The sequence below is a fragment of the Pipistrellus hanaki genome, assembly GCF_964339955.1.
Source record: "Pipistrellus hanaki genome assembly, chromosome: 1".
Classification (NCBI taxonomy): Eukaryota; Metazoa; Chordata; class Mammalia; order Chiroptera; family Vespertilionidae; genus Pipistrellus; species Pipistrellus hanaki.
The window spans coordinates 162688429-162713650 of NC_140503.1; the positions used below are offsets into that span (position 1 = coordinate 162688429).

At 38.7% G+C, this 25222-nt stretch overlaps 1 protein-coding gene and 1 pseudogene across 3 annotated transcripts in view; both read left to right on the forward strand.

The window, feature by feature from the left end:
- The window catches only part of PRKG2 (protein kinase cGMP-dependent 2), an 86713-nt gene extending 80737 nt beyond the window's left edge, over positions 1-5976 (forward strand). For both annotated transcript variants that reach the window (XM_084882756.1, XM_084882757.1), the window contains 2 exons: positions 3315-3381; positions 5186-5976. In XM_084882756.1, the coding sequence (XP_084738882.1) occupies positions 3315-3381; positions 5186-5281 (163 nt within the window). In that variant the 3' untranslated portion in view covers positions 5282-5976. The remainder of the gene's footprint in view (positions 1-3314; positions 3382-5185) is intronic.
- A 16803-nt stretch (positions 5977-22779) lies between these two features.
- On the forward strand, positions 22780-25222 carry LOC311617478 (pre-B-cell leukemia transcription factor 2-like; annotated as a pseudogene). Its single transcript has one exon. The product of its transcript is annotated as a pre-B-cell leukemia transcription factor 2-like (transcript).

Consider the following 25222-nt stretch of genomic DNA (forward strand, 5'->3'; position numbering starts at 1 on the left):
GTCTTCTCATTACCTTTATTATGTCTAGTCTTTAAAATTACTCTCAAGAATAGCTTCAACAAGTCTTCTAAAAATGAAGAAGCAATTTCTGTGCTGTTGCTGCTAATATTTCTTTGGTGAATATTTTTCACACATGAGTACATGCTGGCATTTGCACTACTTAAAATTTGGTTAGTGTCAAAAGGCCAAGTGTTAACTGAATAGCCACTCATGTCAAATAAATAATGCCATAAGTCAAATTGTAACAAGTACTCAGCAAGAAATGCATAGGCTCTTTGATACAGTAGAGTTAACAGTAATGATTTTTGTTAATATTTATTGAGTAGCTTCTGGGAAGAGAGCATTGTAAAGTATGTTAAAAGGAATTGCGTCAGTGTTTAGTGTCAAATGAAAAGAATCTGCAGAATGGGAAGCCTGGAAATCCTTAAAATGGACCATTAGTCTGTGCAAAGAAGCTGATGGGTGGATCAAGGAGAGGACTTCTGTGGTTTGGTAGCGAGAACAAGGGAAGCTGTACAGCAGGGATTGCTGCCTGACTCCCACTCTTTGACTAGTGTCTCAGTAGCTTGTTCCAAAATGGCACTTTGGGGTAAGAAGGACACCTGAAATGGAAAGTTCTAGAACCTGTCCTCTCTGGTGTTTTTTCTACTTTTTTCTTCCTAAGTTTAGACATGCAGTGGGAAATCCAGTCAAGGATTGAACCAAAACCCACTCCAGGGATGAGAGAGATTGAAACGGGTAAAAGAGTATAATTTCTGGTGTGGCCAATAGGCAGAGAAATGTGACAGCTCCTGAAGCCTCACACCCCCACAACCCCAGTCCCATGCTCTCCCCCGTGGCCACTCTCCACATAGTGGTCAGAATTATTTTTTGAAAATACATCTAGATTGTATCATTTACTTAGAACTTTTTATTGGCTTCCTGTTATGCATAAAACTCTAGTTCCTTACTGTGTCCTACAAGGCCTTACATAGTTTGGCCTTTAGCCATTTTTCAGACATAATTTTTTCCTAGTTTTCCCTGAATTCACCACACTGAAGCTCATTCCATCCACTTGGAAGACTCTGGCCACAGATCTTCCTATGGCTTCCCTCTTCTTTTCATTTTGGCCTTATTTCAAATATCCTTTCTTCAAATACCACTCTCACTAAAACAGCCTCCTCTAACCCATCCCCATCCTCATCCCTGTCATTATCACTATTTTCTCTTTAATTTTCCTAGTATTATTAGTATCTAAAATTCACTCAAGTATTTATATTGTTTCCGTGTGTGTGTGTGTGTGTGTGTGTGTGTGTGTGTGTGTGTGTGTTTCTTTCACCTTTCACCAAAATCAAAACATCTTAAAAGCAGGGCCTTTGTTTTTCTTTCTTTGTTTGACATCTTGGAGCAAACTGACTTTTCATTAACATTTTGGTTCATAACTGATGCCTGACCTGACATCGGTGTCCCAATAGAAAAGATCAGTGGATCTAGAACAATATTATTCCAAGTTCCTTATAAGATTCCAAGAGACCAAGTACATTGTGTCTGAGTGCTGTGTTTCTAGCCCACAATGCTTTACATGTGTCCTGAAGACTCAATCAGCCTTTTTAGATTAGTGATGTGGAGGCAATAAATTAAAAAAACTTCATCTGGCTATCAGCTTGATTCCATTACAGATTACTGTAAAGTACTTTTTAATCTTGAAGCCTCTTAGATCCATGTGATTAGGAGTATTGCCACCAAAGTGTGACATCACAAGACACTATAGTAAGAAGTCCTGTGTAAGTATATTCTCTTGTAGAGTGATTCAATTATTCAAAAGACATATTGAGGTCCTGTTCTGTGTCAGTTGTTAGGGACACAGAAGAAAAGAAACAGACAAAAACCACTGCCTCCTGGAGCTTGCATTCTAGTGAGAAAGACAGAAAATGAATAATATAATTAAACTAGAGGCCCAGTGCACAAAATTAGTGCACTAAATGAGTCCATCAGCCTGGCCTATGCCCTCTTGCAATCCTAGAGCCCTTGGGGGGTGTCCAACTGATGGCTTAAGCCTGGCTTTTGGCTGAGTCGAGCTCCCCCAGTGGGAATGCACTGACCACCAGAGGACAGCTCCTGTGTTGAGTGGGATCGGGCCAAAACAGGCTCTACAACAATCCCCAAGGGGGTCCTGAATTGTGAGAGGGTGCAGGCCAGGCCGAGGGACCCCACTGGTGCTTCATCCAGGCCAGAGAGGGATACAGGAGGTTGGCCAGCTGGAGAGGAACCAAGAGAGGGCTCCAGGACATGTCTGGCCCATCTCGCTCAGTCCCGATTGGCCAGACCCAAGCAGCAAGCTGTCCTACCAGTTGGAGCATCTTCCCTCTGGTGGTCAGTGTACATCATAGTGAGCAATTGAGTAGCCTTAGCATATCATTAGCATATTAGGCTTTGATTGGTTGAATGGATGACTAGATAACCAGACACTTAGCATATTAGGCTATTATTATATAAGATAGTGTATAGCAGATCATTAGATAGCAGTAAGTGCTATGGAGGAGGAATAAAGCAGAGAAAGGGGATAAAAAGTGTGTGGAGGTTGAAATAGGGAAAGGCTTGCAATATTAGACTTATGGCTAAAAAAGATATTGCTAAGAAGATGATCTCTGAGAAAAGACCTGAAGGTGTTGAGGGAACAAACCATGTGGAAAATTTTGGAAAAAGGCAATCTAGTCATAGGGTCTTAAGTGCAAGGGTTAAAGTAGGAGCATCCTTAGCTTATTGAAACAATGGTGAATAAATAAATGAGCAAGGAAGAGAGAAGAGAAGTACAGGACAGTCGTAAGGCGAGAGACAGGTGGTGGTGGAAAGAATGGTTTTGTAAGGCCTTATGGCTTATAGCAAAGGCATTGTAAAGACTTGGCCTTTCACACTAGACTGATTACGGGGCAGCATTAACTGCTCTTTGGGGTTAGTGGGCATGGATTTAATGCAGGGGTAGGGAACCTTTTTCTTCTGTGGGCCATTTGGATATTTATAATATCATTCACTTAATATAATTTACTTAATATAAATTTATGTTGCTATGAAAAAAAGCTCCTAGATTAATTGAATTTTGAGTTTTGCCTGTGGTTGCCTTGGCAATCTCAGACCAGATGATTTTGCAGAACAATATGGCCCAGGGGTCAGATGTTCCCCACCCTGATTTAATGTGAGACCAGACAACCAGCATGGTCCAGTATTTCCCTCCGACCACATTGCTGGCAGGGAACAGACAATGAAATGGCTTGATAGATAACTGACATGCTAGTCGTTTTCAGGCAAGTAATATTTGTACTTTTCTCATTTCTCAGGTGGTTAAGTGGTTTTAATTGGGAGGGACTAAAAGCACGGAACCTGCCATCACCTTTACGAAGAGAGGTATGGTATCCACTGCATTGTTCTCATAATTTTTTGTAGGCATTTGATTTTGTAAACAAATTTTAGGTGCATGTGTTTAACAGATTTTAGATTTTTTTTTTAATATTTTTTAAAATTTAAGTTGAAATGTTGTAACTGTTGTGATTGAGGGACTAGATAGTATTACCTATTTGATAACATTATCTCAGCTCTCAGGAATCAATTGCATATAAATCTAGGACCCAAGTTATCAGTGTTAGACTGACAGATGGCTCTAGAAATAAAGTATGACTCATATAAGTGATTTGAAATCTTTGAATAGCCACATTAAAAGAGGTAAAAATAATGTTACATTAATTTAAATTAATATTTAAATGATCACTTTAATGTATAATCAGCATAAAATATCAATGAGATGTTACAGTTATTTTTTTTTTCATACTAAGTTTTTGTAATCCCAAGTGTATTTTACACTTTCAACACATGTCAATTCGGACTAGCTATATTTCAAGTGCTCAGTCACTACAGGTGACTGATTGGACAGCTTAGCTCTAGAAAAAGCAGGACATTTGCTAACTTGGGGGAAACAATGCCTCAAAAATGACCTGGATCAGCACCCTACAAACGGTGTTCTCTCTGGGGAATTTTGGAGATCTACGTCTCCCCCTGTATATTTTTAGATTGACATCTGAATTTTGTATTGTATATTTAAATTATTATGGAGAATATAATTTTTAGTATGTTGAAAACATTGACATTTTAAAATATAGCTCTACTGTTACTGTATCCCTTTAAATATATCTACTATCATTGAGATTTGATACCAGTCATTACAAAATACAGACAGAAATATTATTCTCTCTGAATTCATATTTCCACATTTCCATTTAAGTTTCCTTTCAAAATTTTATTCTAAGGTAAAATAGTTTTATGCTTGCCAACCTTTAATCAGTCATTTTTTAATGACTTTCCATTATAGTTTTATAAATTTTAAAGTTCCTGTGAGCACCAAAATTTCTGTAACAACACAGATATTTCTTCTGGATTCTGTTATTACATTTTTATAGCATGCAGTATCAAACAACATAAATATATTATAAAAATTAAAATGATTACTAACCTATTTTGATAAAGAAAATATTTAATGTGCCTATGGTTACATTTTATTTATTTAAAAAATGGACTCAGACTCCACATCAATTTTATTCCTTTTTACAATTATGTAGATGCAAATGCTAAGAGTTGTGTTCCCATAAATGCATGACACCCTCTCCAAAGCACATTATGCTCTATTATAAATAGTATTTTTAATGCTCTATCAGCTGATAATTCAATTAGGTTCTTACATTTGTTAGAAAGCAAAGAATTGGAAACCACCTAATTTGCAAAAAAAGTCATTTCTTTTTTTCAATGGGATCAATAATATTTTAATTGTTTCTTTGTTTGGCATTCTGGAAATGTTTTATGGCCAGTTAACCATATAAAAATTCAAAGTTGATGAGAATCTTTAAAAAGTAGAAAGATTTTGATTTTTTTAAAGTCTCTGATTTTAAGATATTTTTTTATTTTGGAAAAAAAATAACATCATTTCTGTCACTTTTTCTGTTGGTAATAACTCATCAGGACAGTTAGCTTCCATTGAATATGTAGTCCAGTGAGCAGATCCATTTGGTGCAAAGGGGAGATCTCAAGACTGAGATCTTACATATAGCTTACCAGTACTTGCAGTTTAAAATCTGTATTCAGGTATGAAAGCATGATTCATATGTAAATGTATACTTAGTCAACATCACCCTCATCTTTGCTCTAATCCTTTCTCCTTTAGCTCAGTGGACCAACCGATCACAGCTACTTTGACAAGTATCCACCTGAAAAGGGAGTGCCTCCAGATGAGCTGTCAGGCTGGGATAAAGACTTCTGAAAGAAAAACAAAGAAAACAAAAAACAAATGATTACTGCCTATCTACTAAGAAGAGAACTATAAGCACCAACAATCCAATGCTGATTATTTTTCTCTTTGGGGTATTATATCTTTTGGAAGACCATGGGGGAACAGAAATCCCTGCCCACCTTAGGGATTGTGGGTGAATGCTAGTGGGTATGGAGGTGGTTCTGTATTATAATGTCTTATTTAGATGCTGTGAATTGATCATGTATTCTATTCTTTGCTTTTCTCAAATGTTGTAGACTATCCTGTTCTCTCCACAGTCAGAACCATTTTTGTTGAAGGGGCATAGTGTTCTCTGCAATCTATTGCTACATCATGATCCATACTCATCTCCTTTGAGTCCTAATAAGGTTTAAAAAGTGTCTTGCCTTTGAGCAAGTAAGGCATCCAAATAGCATCAAGAACAAGGGTGAATTTTGGAAGATTTCCCCTGCTCTCAACAGCTCCATGTAAGCATTATGGCATCTTAAAGTGGCAGTTTACAGGAATCTTGGTAGTCAAAAAAGGCTCTTGACTTCTACTTGTGTTCAACCTAGAAATATATCAAGGTGCTTCTGATATTAGTCTAGGGAAAAGCAAGTTTGAGTATTTAGTCAGTGGTATCGCACCCTAAAATAAATGAGTTAATTAATCCAACAAGGTAATTATATTTCATTGGGGAAACTTAGGGGGGAAAAAAAGTCAAAAATATTTTCCATTCTCCTGTGACCAGCTGTGATACCTCAGAGACTTTTCAAAACCTTGCTAAAGCTGGTTTTAATGTGCAGTTAAGTGATGGATTTTTGGAAATGTTTTTATCTTACAGACTAAGGTGGGGGTTTTTTGTTTGTTTTTTGTGGGTTTTTTGTGTTTTTTTTTTAATAATCAAAGTAGAAATCATGCAGGAAAAAAGGCTTTTCCTTCCCATTAAATATGGAGGAGAATAAAGTCTGATAGGTAAGGTTGCTGACTCTTTGAAACTCTGAGATATTTTAGGCAGTTCTATGATTGTTGCTATTAATAAACCAAGAGTATAGACTAACCAGAGTTAATTTTTAATGAAGATGCCATTAGTAAATGTTGATGCACTGTAATCATTGCTGTGTTAACTCTTTGTAAAGACGTCTGAGTCATGATGTGTTTATAATTTTAGATTATTAAGGCAGGCAGACTGCTGAGGAAGTGATGGGACTTGTAAAAGCAGGAGCGTAATCTAGTTTCTGCCCTCCTCTTGCCTCCTCCATGCAGTCTTCCAAATAGTAGTTTCAATAGCATTAGACGCCAGTACCTAAGTTTTTCACTAGTAAAAGTGTCTTTGTATCAACTATGATCACTTCCTCACCCTCCTTCCAAAATGGATAGGAAGCAGACTGTCTCTGCATCTTTTTTATCTGGCAGAGCAAAAATACGGGCTAAGTTATTGTATTATTCAAGCTTCTGATTGTATTTTTATATGCAAATATCCTAAGAGAAAAGCAGCCTCTACCCACATCCCACCCATATTTTCTTCATTCAAAGAAAGTCAGCTACATGCTTCCTGAAGAAATAAACCAGATAAGAGAGGTCCAATCCAGGAAGGTGCATTCTTAATAAATAGAATTTCCACATTTAGAATCCTTTTGCTGAACCAAAGAAGTTTTGTTTCCTGGAATAGTATTTTTAAAAACTATGTATTGTACATAGAAAAACCATTTTTAATAGGATTGACATAATCTGCTTAAATAAATTTCTAAGATTTTTAAAAGATTTTTATTTGCATTTGGTTTGTAAGTACTGTATGTTTTACTGTGTATATATTTTTAAATTACCCACCTAAATGTAGGTAATTTATGTAATGGGTGGATATTAGAGTTGTACAGTTATAATAGCAATGATATTCTCAAAGGAGATAAAGAGTTGTAATTCAATAAAGACCTACATATATACAAATAAAAACGGACTTAGACTACTACAGGTATTTTTCCTGTGACTGGTCATGTCAATATGTAATATTCATGTGTGATTTTATTGTGTTTTAGAAAGATGAAGAAATGAGAGATTGAACCATCATATAATCCCAATTCCACTATTTCCTTGCTGGGCATCCTTGGGGGAAAATGACTTCATTTCTTTGAGTACTAGCTTTCTAACCTGTAGAAAAAGGCACAGTAAAATAATACCTACACTTGAGACTTGTTTGGGGGATTAAATAAAATATCTAGAGAGTGCTTTGCTGATACATATGAAATAATCAATGCTACATAGATGGGAGCTACTGATACTATTTACTATCTCTAATAGAATTAAAGGGGTCTTAATCATTTAGTCCTGGACCTTAGATATCACATTTATCTTTGTAAGCAATTATATTAATTAAATCCAATATCACCCTTTTCTTTTTCTTTTAAAGCATGAAGTAAAGGTGGATGATCAAACATGAAGAGTTAACCTTTACTCAAATGAAGTGCTTAATTAAGGGCTTGCTAAATATTTAAGTTTTATTTGTTTATGAATTAAGGATATATATTTCTTTTTTTTCTCCTTAGGACATTTAGAAAATGATCCTTATATATACAACTCATTATATTCCTAATGGTTAAATCACTCTTAATCTCTCTTTTCTAGGTGCAAAGTTAATTTTTTATTCTTAAGCTTCTCCTCTGTAGGGTCAGTTTTTCATAATTTTATCTATATTTAAAATGTCTAGAGGGAGGAGAATGTAGTGGTGAAAAGTAAGAGATCGGTATCAAAAGGACCTGAGTTTGAATTCTAGCTTTATTCAGACTTTGAAAAGCAAACCACATCTTTAGTCATCTGTAACTTGAAGATGTACATGGAAAGCTTTGAAACATTGGCCAGCATCTACATACTTATAGGTCATTAAAAATAACCGTTTAGAGATAAATATATTTAATTTTTGGCATAATAATAAATCCATGTATTTTATTGCCAGGCATTGTACTAAGAATATTATCTATTATCTCATTTGCATAAAATTCTAAAATAATTATAAACACACTGACTATTGACTATTCTCAAAGGTAAAAATAGACCTCAAATATGCATTTTATTCACACGTGAGCTGTGATGCTTTTACATGGCTCCATTCCAGTCACTATGGCTATGTAGCAAATTACCCCACAACTTAGTCACCTAGAACAATTATTTAATTATTATTCTAGATTCTCTGGGTCAGAAATTTGGACAGCACATGGTAAGGGTGGGTTATCTCTGTGCCAGAGTAATAGGGTAGAAATTACTCAAAGAGTAATCTGATGGCTGGGAGCTAGAATCACGTGAAGGCTTGTTTACCTATATATCTGGGACCCAGGCTAGGACTAGTAAAAGCCTAGAACAGCTGACCAGGGTGCCTATACATATTCTCTCTATGGCTAACGTTCCTCACAGCATGCTGTCCTTAAATTAGACTCCTTTTGTGGTAGCTTAGAGCTCCAAGAGCCAAGTATTCAAACCATAAAAGGAAGAAGCTGTATTATCCTTTATGACTCAGTCTTGGAGTCGCCTAACATCACACCTGTCATATTCTGTTGTGGAAACACAAGCCCTCCTCCCCCACTCCAGGTTTAAGGGAAGGGAACAGAGACTCCACTTGTTAATGAGGAGAATTTCAAAGAATTAGCAAGCAAGCCCCACTTTCTGGCCACCAATTATTTGTATTACTGCCATATGCAAAATAAATTCATTTCTTCCATAGAGCCTCCTTAAAAATATCTCATTATACATCGGGGTCCAGGAACTTGTCATATAAGTCCATTTAGGTGTGGATGAGGCTTCAAAGTTATAATTCCCTGAGTACATTCTTTTAGACCTGAAAGGCTGCGAACTAGGTAAAGTCATCTAATTCACACAACAGTGAATGGGGAGGCAATCAAAGGATAGCCACAACAAATCCTTGCATTTGTGAAGGGGAAGATGAGAGGCACAAAGTGGTCATTGGTCCATAGAATTCTAAAATTTGGTCTGATACATGTTACCATTTCTCGCTTAGGACTCAGTCCTATACCTTGTGAGTTATTCTCCAAAGCTCTGAACTCCACCTTGTAGAATATTGGTTCTGCCCTCTGGGTCATTGTTACTTTTTTAAAAAATAAGACATATAGGTGGTATTTATAATTGAATAGATCTCTTAGCCTGTTTTTTGCTTGTAAATATTTGGTGGTAGAGATGCCTTTTCTAATTCTATCCCTAACTCCAAGCTGATACATTTTCTTTAAAAACTTTGTGAGTTTCCTGTGTATGAATTCATGATTTACTTCATTAATAAAAAACAATACTCACAAATCTTTTCTGTGAAGATGCTGTGGGAAAAACAATTATTAGTTGCTTTAATTTTTTTTAAAGGATATCCATAGCACATGCTTAAGATACTCAAGAAGGGCTTTGCCTGTTTGAAAGGATGTGATAGGCTTCCACAATCCCTGCTTATGGTATTCATGCCCTTTTATAATCTCCTCTCCTTGAGTGTTGACTGAACCTAATGACTACCCTCGAAGAAACCTATTATAATAAAAGCATAATATGCTAATTAGACTGGACAGCCGAATGACCTTCATTCCGGACATAATTCCAGATGTCCTTCTGGATGAAGCTGTGGCAGCAGGGGCCGAGGCAGAGGTAGTTAGGGGCGATCAGGCAGGCAAGTGAGCAGTTAGGAGTGATCAGGTAGGTAGAGTGGTTAGGGGCATCAGGCAGGCAGGGAAAGTAGTTAGGGGCAATCAGGCAGGCAGGCAGAGTATTTAGGGATAATCAGGCAGGCAGGCAGGCAAGCTGTTAAGAGCCATCAGTCCCGGACTACAAGAGGGTACAGGCCAGGCTGAGGGTCACCCCCCATCTATGCACACATTTTGTGCACCAGGCCTCTAGTGGAACATAAAAATGAACGGATATCACTGCTGAAACTAGGTTCTGTCCTACTGCTTCTGTCCTACTTACCCTCTCTTGGTCTCTCATTTGCTTGCTCTGATGGAAGCCAGTTGCCATCATGTGACTTTTCTATGGAGAGGCCCATGTAGCAAATATCTGAGGGAACCTCTGGCCGACAGCCAGTGAGGAACTGAGGCCCTCTGTCCCATAACACATGATGAGCTGAATCCTGCCAACAACCACAGGAGGGAGCTTCAATCCTCCACCAGGTGGGCCTCCAGATAAAATTGGAGCCCTGGCCAACACCTTGCGAGAGGCCATGAGCCAGAGGAGCCAGATAAACAACTTCCAAGCTCCTGACTCACAAAACCTGTGAGATAATAAATCTTTGTTGTCACCCAGTTGGGAAGGAAAGGCAGACATGAAGTGGGGGAAGCAAGGGTCAAGTGGACACAAGAGGACAAACTGGAATTCTTGAAGAAAATCAGGTTTGTTATTGCAAACCAGAACCCATGAGGACAAACTGGAGCCTAGGTCTGCCTACCTTGGTTTCCAACCTTAGCCAGATGGGCAGCTTGCGGAATAAGTTCGCACCTTTCACATATTCCTAGCTTCGGATTTGTAGATGCTGAAAGAGCAATCTGGCTGGAGCTGGAGGAACCGCAGACCCGGCTGCTGCCCTTCACCAGCAAGATGACCCAGCAGATCAGCAACCACATGCATGAGCTGTAATAGTGCTTGGTCTTTCACTTGACCTCCAGACTATAATTATGGCTGCTCCTCTCTTCTGCATTTCAGGTCAAACTTCTGTGTAGCAAAGCCGAACTCAGAACCATACAGAGAAGGGAATTCTAGGAGACTTATTTCTGGCTTAGCTAAGTTGGCACAGTACAAAGTCACTCAATTTCAAAATTACTAAAACATGTAGTTATTCTTATGTAATTTATTTAGTTTTGATTTTTAAGTAATGAGATTTGCTTCTTTTCTTTCTACCCAAAACTTATCAATGTGTACACAGAGCACAAGCTATGTGACTCAGTTGAAAGTAGCATAACAATCTGTCTCAAGTGATTTATAGGCCGGTTCTAAATTGAATTAGAGCTGAAGTATTTTCAATTTTGGAAGATATAAAACCAAGGTACTTCTGTTTAATTGTTGATTACTAAATTAGAAATGGTATAATGGAAAGTAACATGCAGTTTGTTTTAATAAGTATAAACTTTTCAGTGAGGACAAAACAAATAGACATACACTGAGAACAACAACAAAAAAAGCGGGGGGAAAAAATGATGTGAGAAAAGAGAAATAGCAGCTACCCATTCCTGCTAATTTAAAATTCAGGAGGATACTCAGATTGCTAAATGGATATAATAGTAAGAAGAGTGATCTGGAAAGTTGCCCTCTTCTATATTCTGCTTGGTTAGCTCCTTTTAAAGTCTGTGTTCAGTTTTGCATTTAGGAAGGATAGTCAAAAATTAAAGTATATCCAAGAAATACTTACCAATTCAGACCATCAATCAAGAAAGTATGATAAAACTTTTAAAATATATATATTTTTTTATTTTTGAGGCTCCCTAAGGATCAAAGGGAGGAGAATACTCTTATTCTAGAGGATAGTGAATGTGAAGAAAAATATTTAATACACATCTTAATTGATTCATTCAATAATTATTTATTGAGCACTGTTCCTGGCACTATTGTATATGTTGAGGGTCCAGCAAAGGAACAGAGATCAGAGTCCTAAATATACCCGTGTTTATTAGGCAATCAGGTTAACAGTGATGATCTCTGGGGTGTATGATCACGGATGCTATCATTTGTCTACATTTTCTAAGATTTAGACATTGGATTTATATTTCATAATAAAGGACAAAATTTACTTTAAGAAATAAATCTGAATCAGAGAGATAAACTATATGCCAGAAAGATCATTAACAAATTTAATTCTATCAAATCACTTTATAGGCAGCAGACTGACAACTCTGAGGCCTCTCCAACATTAAGCCAATGGACTTAACTCCTTGAGTCAAACTTTAAGAGATTCTCTTTGTTCCTTCCCTCTCAATTCTGATGTATTTTCGCATGATCAAAGGAAGCCTTCTACTTGATAGCAATAGGCAATTTACTTCTTTAGGTATTTTTCGCTGTTTCTGAAAAACGTTTAGTTCTGCTTTTGCCAGACATCCATCACTTTTTCCATCCCTCTGTCCCCTTTTCCTTCACCCCAGGCCAATGCAGAGTATCTCCAGACACCAAATTATCTCTGCTATATGATTATGCATAATTGATTAATTAATGTTTGAATGATTCTCTCAATAAATATCTATGCAACTCCTTGTGCCAGGCATTGTTGTTCAGCAATGAACAACAAAGATGAGATCCCAATCATGAAGCATATAGTATACAGTTAACCCTTGAGTAATGTGGATTTGAACTAAGTGAATCCACTTATTCTCAAATTTTTAAAATAAATAAATAAATAAATAAATTTAATTTTTAATTTTCCATTGGGAGTCCATGGATGTAGAAGGCCAACTGTATGCTTTGGTCAAATTTTGTTATTAATGGGGATCCTGGAACCAAGTCCCTGCCAATAGCAAAGGTTTTGAGGGAGCCAAAAGTTATTTGGGAATCTTTAAGCTGTACGGAAGTCAGTACCCCTAACCTACCACTGTTCAAAGGTCAACTATAATTGCAAGACAATGTCTATAGTAGCTAAATGAAGAGCATAATAAAAATCACAAAATAAAATGTGGCTCTAGCTGATTTTGCTCATTGGGTAGAGAATCGGCCTGCAGACTGAAGAGTCCCATGTTCAATTCTGGTCAAGGGCATATGCCAGGGTTGCAGGATCAATCCCCATGCAGGAGACAACCAATCAGTTTTTCTCTATCATCATTGATGTTTCTATCTCTCTCTCCCTCTCCATTCCTCTCTGAAATCAATAAAAATACATTAAAAAATAAAATAAGGATATGCATAGAAAAATATATTTAAAAAAAAAAACTATCTGTAGCTTATCTCTTCTCCTTTGAGCTTTTACTTACTGGATAGTGAGGCAGAGAATTAAGTCTCATCCAATTTAAGCTTAATCCAATCAAATGATTTAAATAGCCTAAGGCAGGGTTCTCAAATTTTGGTGCTCTCAAAATTTATATCCATCTCTTCATCCCATTTTGAGGAGCTTGGGTTGCTGTGGGCTTTATTAGCTCCCCAGGAGGTTCTGATAAGCAGCAAGTGTGAGAACCATTGTGGTATAAAACATTTAGTCTCCCTTCGATAAACCTGCTCTGATTTTCATTTCACTTCTCTTCTGATTACACCCCGGAACAAGATGGAGGACGAGCCAAGTCTCCAAAGCCAGGTATTTACCTAGTACTTAGTTGCTGTTTGTTGGCCTAATGTTTATGGCAGAAGTTTATGACCAGAGAAGCTTGCCATCAGTCCTCTGTGAGGCTGAGACAGGCCCCAGACCACCCTGGATTACTCTGCTTCCTTGATGATTACTACATATAGGCTTTCATGGTCTGACTATGGTCCCTTCCAGCTATAGCTGAGACCTGCTTTGCAGGACTTACTACAAAGTCACCTGTTCCCTACTAAAGGAACCACCACTGGTAAACTTCCTAGCCAGACCTTTAGGGAGTTATAGATCCTTTTGTTGTTTAATTTATCTTTATTGTTGAAAGTATTACAGTTGTCTTTTCCTACCCCCCATTGACCCCTTCCAACCTCTTCTCCAACCTATCCCCACTGCCTATGCACTGTCTGGCACTATTGTCTGTGCCCATGTGTCCATGGTTTATGCTCATATGCATATAAATCCTTTGGTTAATATCTTCCCACCCCATTTCCTGTTTTTACAATGAGGAAGCCAGGGATTCAGGATTAGGATAGCTCAGGGCTTCAACTGGGGTCTGTGCTGTGCCCCATGGCTACTGTGCTACTTTGTTCCAGGGCAGTGGTCTGCAAACTCATTAGTCAACAGAGCCAACTATTAACAGTAAAATGATTGACATTTCTTTTGAGAACCAAATTTTTTTAATTTAAACTTCTTCTAATGCCACTTCAAAATAGACTGGCCCAGGCTGTGGTATTTTGTGGAAGAGCCACACTCAAGGGGCCAAAGAGCCGCACTTGGCTTGCGAGCCTCGGTTTGCTGACCATGGCTCCAGGGCAGCCTGTGATGAATCCCAAACATGGGAAGCAGGGTCTTTACCACTTCCCTCTCTTCCCACAGATTCCTGAAGGTAGAAAAAAGGTCTGGCTTCCTTCTTTTTCTCTTCTATCTGGACTCCCCTTACACACCTTAAGTTCTCTGGTCTCTTCCACAAAGCCTGTTCCTTTATAAGTTAAAGGAGATAGAAGAATTTAGATAATCCTTTCTCTGGACCAAAGCTTGGCTTTTGAATTTCAAAGCTTAAGGTTACCGAAGACTTTCTCAGTACAACCCTACTGGAACTAATCCTAATCAGCAGGTGGATGATTCTAGAAAAGAACCAAGATATTCTTTTCAGGAAGGCAAAAAAAAATCAGATCATATTAATAATGTAAAAGGATTAATTTCCACTTGCATAAATAAGTAAACAAGAAGTTTTCATCACAGTGACAAACTCTTTTCATGCAATTAAACAGGATATGTTTGGGAATGGGGCTGAGGAATAAATGGCAAGTACTTTCCTGTCCTTGAGATTTGAGCTGAGACCTGAATGGCGAGATGGAAACAGCTCTGAGACAGTCTATGAAAAAATGTTCCAGGCAGAGAAATCAAATGCAAGAGCTGTAGGATATTAATGAATTTGGCATGTTTGAGAAAAAGAAGTCTTGTAGGTTTCCAAAAAAATGTGAGAGCTCAGAGAGAAAGTGGGGCCAGATGACAAAAACCTCATAGACTATGGTAAAGTGCTTGGCTTTTATCTTAAATAAAATATGAAGCCATTTAATTTTTTTTGTTTGTTTTATTTTGCTTTTGGAGCTGGGAAGTGATTTGATCTGATTTATATTTTCAAAAGATCACTCTGGTGCCTGAGCTATCTGCAATGGTGCATAAACCAGGGGGGAAAAAAGTAAGTAGACTGATGAATCTCAGAGGGAAGATGGGGGTGGGGGGTGAGGTGGGAAGAGATTAACCAAAGAATGTATATGAATATTTGTATAATCCTTGACACAGAAAAGAATGTGGTGAGAGCCAGCAAGGAAGGGGGTTGAATATTCAGGATGGAAGGACTCAATGGGGAGATAGAAGGGGACATCAGTAATACTTTCAACAATAATGATAACATTTTTAAAAAAGAAAGAAAGCAGTTACATTATTTAATTCAGGGGAAAACTAATGGGAGTTGACTCAGACTAGAATGTCAAATGGGTCTAGGAGTGATGAGTAAACTGGGACTGTTTTGAAGAGGTAACACGAGTGAAACAAAGAGAGGAAGCAAGCAAGGATGGTTCTTGGGGTTTTCAACAATCTATGGGAGCAAAAATATATATACGGGTGTATGTGTGGGTATATATGTACATGTGTACATATTTAATTTAAAAATATATTTTCTTCCTCTAATAACTGTGATCTGAGCTATTTTTCAGGGAGTATTGCCAGATAGTGGTGATTACAATGCACAAGGTAAAAAAAAAAAATAGGAAAGAGACCAACATTTTAAGCACTTACATGCTAAGTACAGGCAGTGTGCTAAGTACTTTACAAATGTTATCCCACTTGAAATTTATGCTTCTGAAGTTCTTGTATCTATTATTTAATAGATGAGGACACTTGACCCTGAAAGGAAAAATAAGTAACACGCTTAAAATATTTATCCAACCAAAATATAAATCCAACCAGGTTTTAAAGGACCTGCTAAATGCATTATATTCATAGTTGATGGTCCACATAGGTAACAGTATTACTAGTATCAAGACTCTTTACTGGGGGTAAAACAAGAGTTTCAAATCTTCCTTGTGATGGGGTATATTTTCTGGATGTAAAACTAGTTCAAATGAAAGAACTTGCATTTCATGCACTAACTGTGATCAAACATTTTCTCAATCAGACACTGTACCAGGGTGTCAGTCAAAATACGTATTTGTCTACATGTAATATTAAAATGGTTTTAGATGGTGGAGTGTGACAAGGATGAGAATGTTTTAAACTTAATGTTTATTTTCTCCATGTTAAGTTCAACTTCTACTACCTTTTTAGTTTTCATTGAAACAAAGCAGAATTGGGGATACCAGCTTTTTTATGCAACTACTTTTACACTAGTCTTCAGTTGCTAATTACATTATCTACACATGGGAGTCTAGAGCAGTGTTTTTCAACCTTTTTTGGGCAAAGGCACACTTGTTTCATGAAAAAAATCACGAGGCACACCACCATTAGAAAATGTTAAAAAATTTAACTCTGTGCCTACATTGACTATATATAAAGTAATTCTCTTGAATAGGAATCAAATAAACACAAAGAAAGTATTTTATAATTACTTTATTATGAAATATTAAGTAAACAAAATAGTGAAAAATTATAAAATTCTTGTCTTGTCTGCACCTACGGCACACCAGGCAACATCTAGCGGCACACTAGTGTGCCGCGGAACAGCGGTTGAAAAACGCTGGTCTAGAGTACTCTTCCATGGAATAGACCCAATCCACAGACTCCAATGTAGTTTTCATAATCCTCCTTGGTTAGCCTTTCTGCACTTTTATTTTTTTTTTCCAAACTCAACCTCAAGAACCTTCTAATTTTGACATAGGACTTACTGACTCTTTTGCTTCTATGGCTTGTATTCATGGTGTACAAGAATGAAAATAAATGAACAAATTATTTTTAATGTAAGAAGGATAATAAGTATATATTCAAAAGATTGTTGGCTACTTAGGGAAGTCACCGACAGAATCATGTAATGAAACAATTTATTCTTTACTCTAACTTCTCTCTAGATGAAAAGGGCAGCCTAACATTATATGGGAATAAATAATAAATCCATACAAGCCAAGTCAGAAAATATAGACTAGTAGGAATAGTAAGTGATTATTTTTGGTTCAAAATAATGTGTTGCTATCAAGAAAAAAGTATAACTTTTTTGGTAAACTGGGTAGATGTCAAAATTGTGAAGCAAGTGTGTAGCTTCCCAAGGAGATTACTGTAGGCATGAGGACATTAGAAGAGTAAGTTCAAAGCATAGAAAAGGATGCAACTATGAAGTTTGTCATGTCTCCTTTGAAACTGTCACAATAAGCACTCCTGAGTATTATTTTCTGAAGAAAAAATTAATTGAACATGAGATCAAAGAAGAATTTCATTCTAGAGTCATTCGGCATTCAATCCTTTAGATTAATTTAAGGTGAAAATATTTCTTGACCAATCTCCCCTTCCCCCCCCCCCCTTTTTTTTTTTTCCAGTGTAGCAACATTCTCTCACCAGAATCTAACAGCTCAGAATGCTTTTTGAACAGGACTGTCAGACTAAGGACAGGGGTGCCCAGAATACCCTTTGTCTTTAAAAACAATCATGATAAAAGAGAGAGGGGTGGTGTGTGGCAGAGGGAGGGGTAACCGAGAAACACCTAGATGCAATTTTAAAGTTCCACTGAAGAGCCTCATAATAGATAATGAGTTTACAGAAGAGAGAAAGACAGACCCTTGGATCTCCAGCCTTATCTAGTACCATCTCTATTGGAAACAGGGTTAACTGGAGGTCACTGGGTGCATGTGGAAGCTAGGATTCACTTACAGCTGCAGCCCTGTCTCTTCAGGCTAGTAACTGGACTCCACCTAGTGGTCAGAATAGCAAACTGGGGTCTGGCTTCTTACATAGAAGCTTTAAATCAAAGCAAGTAGACCAGTACTCTTCTTGAGATTTGACTGCTGCTGTTAGAAAGTCTGCAGATGGCCAAGACCGTTTTGGCTCAATGGATAGAGCGTTGGCTTGGGGACTGAAAGGTCCCGGGTTCGATTCCGGTCAAGGGCATGTACCTTGGTTGCGGGCATATCCCCAGTGGGGGGTGTGCAAGAGGCAGCTGATTGATGACTCTCATCGATGTTTCTAGCTCTCTATCTCTCTCCCTTCCTCTCTGTACAAAATCAATAAAATATATTAAAAAAAAAGAAAGTCTGCAGATGACTAAACAAATTAACAACAAAACAGAGCAAAACAGAGCCCCCAGGTCCTTGGTTAAGCAATTAGTTCTAATCACTATTTAATTACTATTCAATTAACTAAAATGAATTGTTAAATACAATAAATTAAAATTGTCTTGGTAGAGCAGCAAAGTTTAAAAAGGTTGATAATCACCAGTAAGAATGGGCCATACAGAAAATGGGCTTTTATACACTGCTAAGGGGAGTGTATATTGCTACTCTATCTGAATAAACCTTGGCAATATGAGCTAAAATGGAAAAGATTCTGTTTTAATGGGTATATCTAAAAGAAACAACTGGATGGACAACTACACAGCAATCTATTTGTAATAATCTTCATTGAAGTATTTTAATATATTTTATTGATTTTTTAGAGAGAGGAAGGGAGAGAGATAGAGAGCTAGAAATGTCGATGAGAGAGAAACATCGACCAGCTGCCTCTTGCACACCCCCTACTGGGGATGTGCCCGCAACCAATGCACATGCCCTTGACTGGAATCGAACCCGGGACCTTTCAGTCCGCAGACCGACGCTCTACCACTGAGCCAAACCGGTTTCAGCTTTATTGAAGTATTTTATGTAATAGCAAAAGAAACAGCAAAAGACAACAAACCACCAACTCTTAATGTTTTGCTATTTGGGAGTTGTGAAATAATTGGAGTATAGCCATGTAAGAGGCTATTATACTCTAATGAAAAATTGTATAGATCCCCATTTCTCCCATAAACATATTTATGTTAAGGTGAAAATAGCTTGCAAAGGCATATATAGAGTATGCCACAATTTTATTAAAACAGTAAATTGTGTATACATAAATTACCATGGAAAAATACCCAGAAAGATATCAATTAAAACATTACTAATGGTTGTCTCTTGGTGATGAAATCACAGACAATTTGCACTTGCTTTTTATACTTCTCTCTGTTGTTTGTATTTTCCAATAAATCAACTAAGCAATTTTTATTAATGATGGAAATAAAGCCTGAGCAACTGGGGTAAATTTCCATGAAAATCTCGAACCACCCCTTCCACAGTGTTTCCTAATCTGAAAGTATAATTTCCTGCTTCAGTTTATAGTACTGCAGAGGTAAATAAAGGGGCTAACAAAAGAGATGTATCTTTTTACAAACCGTAAAAGTTCCATTTCACTGGTGAAAAGTTCTCTCTTCTCCTATCCCTTAGGCACCATATTAAGGCTCCATATGGAAGCAGGTAAAAAGGAACCTTGCAAAGGCACAGCCTCTGAAGGAGGTAGGCCAATGCATCCTTTTTTTTGTTCGTATTACTTCCCCCTCAACCCAACCCCCACATGCTGTGGTCAGAATAGGGTGTCAGAGCTAAAGAAATAATCACTGAGGCTAAGCGCAGACAAGAAAAGAGAGAGTGAGCAGGCTGAGAAGATATAGGCCTTTCATGGGCTAAGTGATGACCACAAACCTCTGTCTCTACACTTATGGTGCAGGTTCTGATTATCTTCTACAGAGCAATTAGTGCACTGTCTGCAGCTTTCTCTGAGGATAGTCTCCTTTAGTCAAACGTACTTCAACTGCTGCTCCAAGGAACCAGAAGCACGTGTTGGAAGCCCAGCATTACCACTTAATATCTATGTAATTGTTGGACAAGGAACTGAATTCTCTAAATTTTTGATTTCCTCATCTGCAGAACAGGGATTATACTATTCTCATGAAGAGTGAGGTGGCATAAGCAGAGTGCCTAGCACTATGCTTGGCACATAGCATTCCAGAATTAAAAATTAAGCCATTCCCTGTATATTAAAGCAAAGCAGGTATTATCCTCCACTGAACATAAGTTGGTTGACCATATAATTTACCAATAAATGAGATCGCTTTTGAGAGTGAAGGCAGGGATCTGGGGGTGAGAGGGTGGGGAGGACCTTTATATATGCAGATGCAAGATATAATCTGGGAACTGACCTGGGCAAATTGAGATGGATGATTGTTCTGGTTTTCAGGCTCTTAATTTGATCCTCTTGCACTGTACAATGTTCACAATGGTTAATCCTTTTCTATCAGCACTGGATCTGGATAACTTTCCAATGGAAAATGGGTTGGGAGAATCTGACCATTCTCTGAATACACATCCATAATGTACGGATGTGGCATTACTATTATTTGCTTGCATGTCAGTGTTCCCCTGTGTGTATGTGACTTTACATCCCTGGTGCCTTGCATATTGTACATGCTCTATAAATGTTTATTGAATTTATGAGCAGATGCCCTGGAGCTATTAGTCTCAGATGCCAGGAAATGGCTCCTGCACTTTCAGGGTGGTTCCTGGCAGTGAGCCCAGCTTTCGAGTAGTTGGATAATTGCACTCGGATGGTCAGCCCAAGGCAGCAACAACCATCTCTACTGCCTGTTGGGTAAAGAATACAGGTTGCTGACTGCTGTTCCCCACAGGGTGTACTGGTGGGTAGGATACTACTTGGCCTTCTGAGCATCCTGTTGTATCACTCTTCTTTGCCACCAGATCACGTGTTGTCTGCCAGATCCTGAGCTCTTTGAGAGAAAGCACCAACCAACCTTATCTATGTTTGTATTCCCAGCTCTTACAGAACTGTGCCCAGCACAGAGCTCATTCAGTATCTGTGGGCTGAATAAATAAAAATGGTAATAAAATATTTTAAAAGGATCAAAATAAATGGAAAGAGTATTGTAACTTGCCATATGACTTTAGAAAATTCACTTATCATCTTTGGGCTTCATTTTCACTATCTATAGGATGGGAATAATAATGCCTCATAGTGCGGCATCATGTATGTCAATCATCATAATAAAGTTGTGAGCACTCTTAGTAGAGTAAGTCTGTCATTTATAGTGAATATGCTATTGACTTTGGATACAGATGAATCAGAGTTTAAATGGAGTCTACCTAACTTTTATTAGCTGTTAGATATGGAACATCTGCTTAGCTTCTATAAGTCTGCTATGAAGATTAAGCTAGCAGTTATGAAAATAAGTTGGTATTGTCTATTGTCTAATGAATAAAAGATATTATTATTATTCACTTCTCATTTTTAGAATTTTATGATTTTGTTCCTATTATCTAAAAAACCCTGTAAAATAAGAGTACTTCAAACATTTGTATTCTCCATTAGAAAACTAGGAAAATTTATTAGGTTTTGATTAGTGGGAATTGAGGATGAATTGATAGATACTGTGCATAGAAACCAATAATATCTAAGGGTTGTGTAATGCTTTATGGTGCACAAAGTACTTCTACAACCACAAGATTCACAATGATGGAATAAACTATGGGCTGTTGGTAGGTTTCCATGCGTTGCTATGGATTGCATTTATTCCTCACCATATTACTTGGGAGTTCCCATGAACACGCAAAGCCATGTGTAACTCATTTACCTGGCTGATTTAAGAGGAGTTTGATAGCTTCCAAAAGTTTCCACTCTCTTTCCTAGCCAGAAAATCAAAATGCAGGTGCATTAGAGAGATTGGAGGGAGTTTAATGTAGATTTGTTGGGTGGGGGAGAATATTTGGAGAAACACTTGCTATAAATCTGTGTGTGTGTGTGTGTGTGTGTGTGTGCACGAGTGAGTACACAGGCATCTCTGTCTACTCTGTCTATATACCAAACATGAGGAAAGTGCTTCCTGAATTCAGTGAGAGAGAAACTGACAAAGTGAAGCATGACCATTTATTTTGAGCCATGGAAGAATTTCAAAGCAAGTGCTTCAAACTGTTTTTTTTCTCCAGTCTTTAAAAGTCTCTTATTTGCTAAGTCTACTAAGTAAATAGGTCCACCTATTCTCAATCAGAATTTATAAACCCTTCTCAACCATAACACTTTATATGTCCATATGCTACTGTATTATGACCTTGATTACTTTTCTTAGCTCACAGTTTCTATTTAAAAAATCTCACTCTAATTATTCAGTGTTTACTCAGAACTGGTCTTTAAGCATGAATAAATAATTCAGGGCTCATTTTCATGTATCCATTCATCTATGTAGATGGGATAGTGAGAAAAAATTCTAGAGCTACATACACATTTTGAAAACAGAAGTAAGCTATATTTCACACTCATAATCCCATTCTTAGTCCAGAGGCACGAACACTTCCAGTCAGCTGACACACACTTTTGTAACCTAGAAAGTTAAAAAAAAAATGTTAAGGGTTTTAGAGGGACAGAAGTCTTTCAGAAAGCAAGTAAGTATATTATCTGGATTATAGAGATTGAAGATTTCCCCCCTGAAACTGTGGCTTTTCTGGGCAAATGTTCAACATCACACGGTGAAGCAACTGGAAAGTCTGCAGTTTGCAGCTCGTGTCTAGTTTATACCCACAACTTTCTATTTTACCCTTGAAAATAGCTACCTTTCTGACACAATTATCTCTTAAGCATTTATGACTTATTTTGAAAGCATTCTATCTCAGAAGAAGGACCGATGAGAAGTTTGGAAAACATTGTATCTTTTTATAAGGTATAATTATGTAATTGTAATAATATTGTGATATTTGCATAACATATGATTGTAACTAATGCATTTGTCAAACCATCCACTTGTAGAAAAAATAATGAACAATTATTGTCAAATAGGAATTGAAATGACTGTTGGTGAGAAACAGGATAAAATGGTTTATCAGTATTTAACTCTATCTATCATCTATCTATCTACCTACCTACCTACCTGTCATCTACTATTTCCAAATGTTCAGAAAGACCAAAAGGCCCTTTTCTTGCAAGGATGGACTGAATGACTTAGGAATAATGTGGACAATTTACTCTTATCCCACACAGTTATTTAGGCTGAAAGGAAAGGTGTTGGGGGCTTTCTGCACCATGTAATATAGTGCTGGAAAGGGTAACACAGCTAGCTTTGGTGATTAACACCTGTACTATAAGTAGCAAGTGAGTAAAACTTGGACCCAGTGCCAGGAGAAATGACCTGAGGCAGCTTTAGGTTAGAGAGTAATTAACATAATCCTTATAATAAGAGAGGAATATGCTAATTATCCATCATGCCCATAACATCACTATTGGATCAGCAGGCTGAGTCCCCGCCCTCTGCTCAGGCAGCTGCAAGGCCCAGGGTAGGATAGGATGCAATAGGAAGGGATAAGGAAGGAGAGAGAGAGGAAGGCAGGCCTGCATGCAGACAGGCCTAGAGGAGAAACAGAAATACAGAAAGGGAACAAGTGGGGGAGGGACAGGACGCAGATGGACGGTCCCAGGCCCTTCAAGCGGAAGCGCTCCTGCTTTGCAGCAGCAGTGCCAGGGCTGTGCTGGCATTGGCCACCCTAGCTTGGCCGGGTGTCCCGGGCAGGGAATAGGAGTAGGACAGTGGTGTGTATGTGTGTAGGGAGGGGGGGGGGAGGGGCAGCAAACACCTGGACGAGAAACACCCCCAAAACGCCACTAATGAAGCCAGCCTTCTTGAGCATCCTGTATGAGATCAAGGAGCAGAAAGGCCTCAGCATCCGAAACTCCTGGGAGGAGGAGCCGTGGACCCCCAGCTTATGTGCTTGGACAACATGCTTCTGGCAGAAGGTGTGGCTGGGCCTGAGAAAGAGGAGGTTGGGGGGACGGCATGTCCCTGACAACTCCATGGAACAGGCAGAGGATCGCAGCACACTTGCCCAGATCCGCTACATCCAGTACTCGGAGCTGGAGAGGTATGAGCAGGCATGGAACGAGTTCACAACCCACAACCTGCTGAGGGAGCAGAGCCGCAGGAGGCCCGTGGCACCTAAGAAAGGCGAGCATCATCCACCATAAGTCTAGCTTGCCGATGCAGCTCAAGCAGAGCACCTGCGCTCCCGGTTCCTGGATGCCAGACAGAAATGCCGGAGCTTCAGCAAACAGGCCACCGAGGTCCTAAAGGAGTATTTCTATTCCCACATGAGTAACCCGCCTCCCAGGGAGGAGGCTAAGAAGGAGCTGGCCAAAAAGTGTGGCATCACCGTCTCTCACGTCTCCAACTGGTTTGGCAACAAGGGGATTCACTATAAGAAAAATATTGGAAAGTTCAAGAGGAGGCAAACATCTGTGCCATCAAAACCACCATGTCTGTCACCCAGGGGGGCCACAGCCGCACCAGCTCCCCGGCACCCCCTTCCTCCGCAGGCTCCGGCAGCTCTTTCAGTCTCTCAGGATCCAGAGACATGTTTCTAGGGATGCCCGGGCTCAACGGAGATTCCTACCCTACTTCCCAGGTGGAATCCCTCTGACACTCAATGGCCCAGGGGCTACAGAGATAACCTCAGGGGAGGCCAGATGTGCAGCCCTAGGGAAATGAGGGCAAACAACCAGGAGGCTGTGGCCGCAACAGTGACATCCTTAATAGAAGGACCAGGGAACATTCATCCTCACACTTCTAACTGATCTCAGGCCTCAGGTCACAGGGTGGGGACTTACAAGGTGACTCGTGATGGAGAAGAAAGGCATCCAGAGGACAAGCCCCAGGCACAGGAGAAGCACAAGATGGAGAAGGGCAAATGGGGCTGCTCTACCCCAGCCGACTCAGTGGTAGCTGACTACATGACAAAGAGAAAGGGGTCTCATAAGGGGAAGGTAGGGTCTGTCTCTCCTTTTTATCCTTCTTTTCAATCTTTTTCTCTCCCCATTTCTTACACAGAAACACACCCAGAATGCTATCTTCCAATTCCCCTCTCTCTCTCATAGACATATACACAACTATTCTGTTTCTCTCTCTCATAGACACATAGACAACTATTGTTTTTCTATAGACAAATATACATTCTCTCAGATACATATACAACTTCTGTTTCTCTCTCTCTGGTTTCACCCATTCTCTCTCCCTCACCCCTTATCTGCTCTGGGATCTGTGGAGACATCAGCCTTGCCCTACCTACCAGAGATGCCAAAAATGGGGACACAACTTCTGGACAAATGACCTGGCCATGCCCCTGGGTCTCCCCCTCCTTCCCCCTCCAGACAGCTTT